Below are 2,674 nucleotides of genomic sequence, written 5' to 3'. Positions count from 1 at the left end.
GGCAGCTCAGTGCTATTTATCCAGTGAGAGGTTGCTTTGAAAAGAATTCACTTTAAGGGTGGAAGGGCAATTCTTTCATCTGAAAGGGATTGTTGGGCTTCATTTGGATTCCCCCCCCCCCATGTGATAAAAACCCTAGCTGAGTGATAGCGCAGACATAGCTCATTAGGAGAAAACAAGGAAGAGAAGAAAAGCGCTGAGGTGGAGGAAGGAGTAGTCACCCATGCTTCCAAACTCCTGCAGCTTTTCCTGGTCTTTTCATACTCTGGAGCATCTCAGGTCTCCTCTAGGAGTGTGCGATGCCCTCTCCTCTAGTTCTCCGACGCTACCTCCCTGATAAGCTGTCCCCTTCCTTGGAATCTCGACCCTGCAGCAGCCCTTCTAAGTTCCCAGGGAAAGGGGGAAAGCTCTTCCTGGGAGTCACACCTCCTCGGGCCCCAAGGCTACCTCCCCGGCTGGCCTGGTGCTCCATTGACTGGGAACAGGTGTGCTTGCTACAAAGGCTGGGAGCTGGAGGGTTTGGCTCCGTGTACAAGGCGACTTACTATGGTGTTCCTGTGGCCGTAAAGCAAGTGAACAAGTGCACCAAGAACCGACGAGCCTCCCAGCGAAGCTTCTGGGCTGAGCTCAACATTGCAAGGCTGCACCATGAAAACATAGTCCGGGTTGTGGCTGCAAGTACCCGGACGCCTGCAGACTCCAATAGTCTAGGTACCATAATCATGGAGTTTGGAGGCAACATCACTTTACACCAAGTCATCTATGGTGCCACCGGCTACTCTGAGGAAGAGGCTGGGGAGTCCCACTGCTTAGATGGAGAGCAACTGAGTTTGAGGAAGTGTCTAAAGTATTCCCTAGATGTTGTGAATGGCCTGTGTTTCCTTCACTCTCAGGGCATTGTGCACTTGGACCTGAAGCCGGCAAACATTTTGATCAGTGAGCAGGATGTCTGTAAAATTGGTGACTTTGGTTGCTCTGAGAAGCTGGAAGATCTGCGGGGCTTCCAGGTTCCCCCTTATCACCTAGGAGGCACGTACACCCACCGAGCCCCAGAGCTCCTGAAAGGAGAGATGGTAACACCCAAAGCTGACATCTATTCTTTTGCTATCACTCTCTGGCAAATGACTACCAGGGAGGTGCCTTATTCTGGGGAGCGGCAGTACGTGCTCTATGCGGTGGTGGCGTATAATCTCCGCCCATCTCTTGAAGCAGCTGTCTTCATGGACTCTGTCCCTGGGCAGAGGCTGAAGAGCATCATCAAATGCTGCTGGAGGGCCAGTGCTTTGCAGAGGCCAAGCGCAGAACTCCTCTCTGTGGACCTGAACTCTTTAAAAGCTGAAATGGGCTGACTCCAAACCTGTGTCAAGATAAGCTTTCCTCTTTGTTTCTATTTATTTTTAAAGTTGACCTGTAGAAGAAAACATATAGGCAGGACAGATTTTTAGAAAATAAAGATACTAGAAACTTTTTTAGTCTCCAGTGCTTTTTCTAAGATAAATAGAGCTACAAAAAGCTTTTCATTGTTGTACTGTTATAACTAACCTTATTCTTTAGTTTATGCTTTGCTTTCCAGAGTCCAGGTGCTTACTTTGCCAGTTCCATAGCATTGTACTTACTCAAATTTGTTCTTGACCAAAAAACACCAAAACAAAACAAAAAACAATTTGTCTCAAACAGAATGCCATTGCAGAAATACCAGATTTTTCTATGAATTTGCTATGTCCCTTCATTATCACCTAAATTCATACTGTTTACTTGTTCCCATACCCAATTAGTAAAAACTTTTTAAAAATGTTTTTTTCTGTTCCTCCTGGATGGCATTAGAGCAGATTATGCTAAGTGAAGCTAGCCAATCCCTAAAAAACAAATGCCAAATGTCTTCTTTGATATAATGAGAGCAACCAAGAACAGAGCAGGGAGGAAGAGCAGGAGGAAAAGATTAACATTAAATAGAGTCATGAGGTGGGAGGGAAAGGGAGAGAAAAGGGAAATTGCATGGAAATGGAAGGAGACCCTCATTGTTATACAAAATTACATATAAGAGGTTGTGAGGGGAATGGGAAAAAAAAATAAGGAGAGAAATGAATTATAGTAGATGGGGTAGAGAGAGAAGATGGGAGGGGAGGGGAGGGGGATAGTAGAGGATAGGAAAGGTAGCAGAATACAACAGTTAATATTATGGCATTATGTAAAAATGTGGATGTGTTACCAATGTGATTCTGCAATCTTTGTAATGTTTTGAATAACCAATAAAAAAATAATAAATTAAAATAAATAAATAAATAAAATTTATATTTTAATTTTGTACTTTAATTTCAAACTTACAGAAAAATTACAAGAATGATACAAAGATCTCTGAAATCCTTTAATTCAACCAAGATCCTTTCGTTGTTAAATCTGACATTAATTTTTATCTTATTACATATTCTGAACCATTTGGGAGTAACTTGCAGCCCTGCTTCATTGCTCTTTTAGTATTTTAAGTGTTTGCTGAAAACAAGGGCATTCTGCAATGTCCTTTTTCATTGTAGTTACTGGAAATCAAGAAATTGATATAATACTACCATTTAATCCAGCAAAACTCTTCAAATAAATCCATAAATTCATCTTCAAATAAATTCATAAGTTCTTCAAATAAATTGCCCTAATAATCTTATTCTAGGGCTATGATCCT

At 42.2% G+C, this 2,674-nt stretch overlaps 1 protein-coding gene across 1 annotated transcript; it reads left to right on the top strand.

The window, feature by feature from the left end:
* The first annotated feature begins 299 nt into the window (after positions 1 to 299).
* On the top strand, positions 300 to 1,349 carry LOC144255979 (proto-oncogene serine/threonine-protein kinase mos-like). Its single transcript, XM_077801149.1, has one exon. It carries the CDS (start codon positions 300 to 302, stop codon positions 1,347 to 1,349), a length of 1,050 nt encoding a protein of 349 aa, XP_077657275.1.
* The last annotated feature ends 1,325 nt before the right edge of the window (positions 1,350 to 2,674 follow it).

The sequence above is a fragment of the Urocitellus parryii genome, chromosome 7 (assembly GCF_045843805.1).
Source record: "Urocitellus parryii isolate mUroPar1 chromosome 7, mUroPar1.hap1, whole genome shotgun sequence".
In the NCBI taxonomy this organism is placed as follows: Eukaryota; Metazoa; Chordata; class Mammalia; order Rodentia; family Sciuridae; genus Urocitellus; species Urocitellus parryii.
Note: the sequence above shows the minus strand (reverse complement) of the source record. Positions and strands in the feature narration are given on the sequence as shown.

Excerpts from the sequence above, each read along its gene's own strand:
- LOC144255979 (XM_077801149.1), top strand. The coding sequence starts at position 300 with ATGCCCTCTCCTCTAGTTCTCCGACGCTACCTCCCTGATAAGCTGTCC.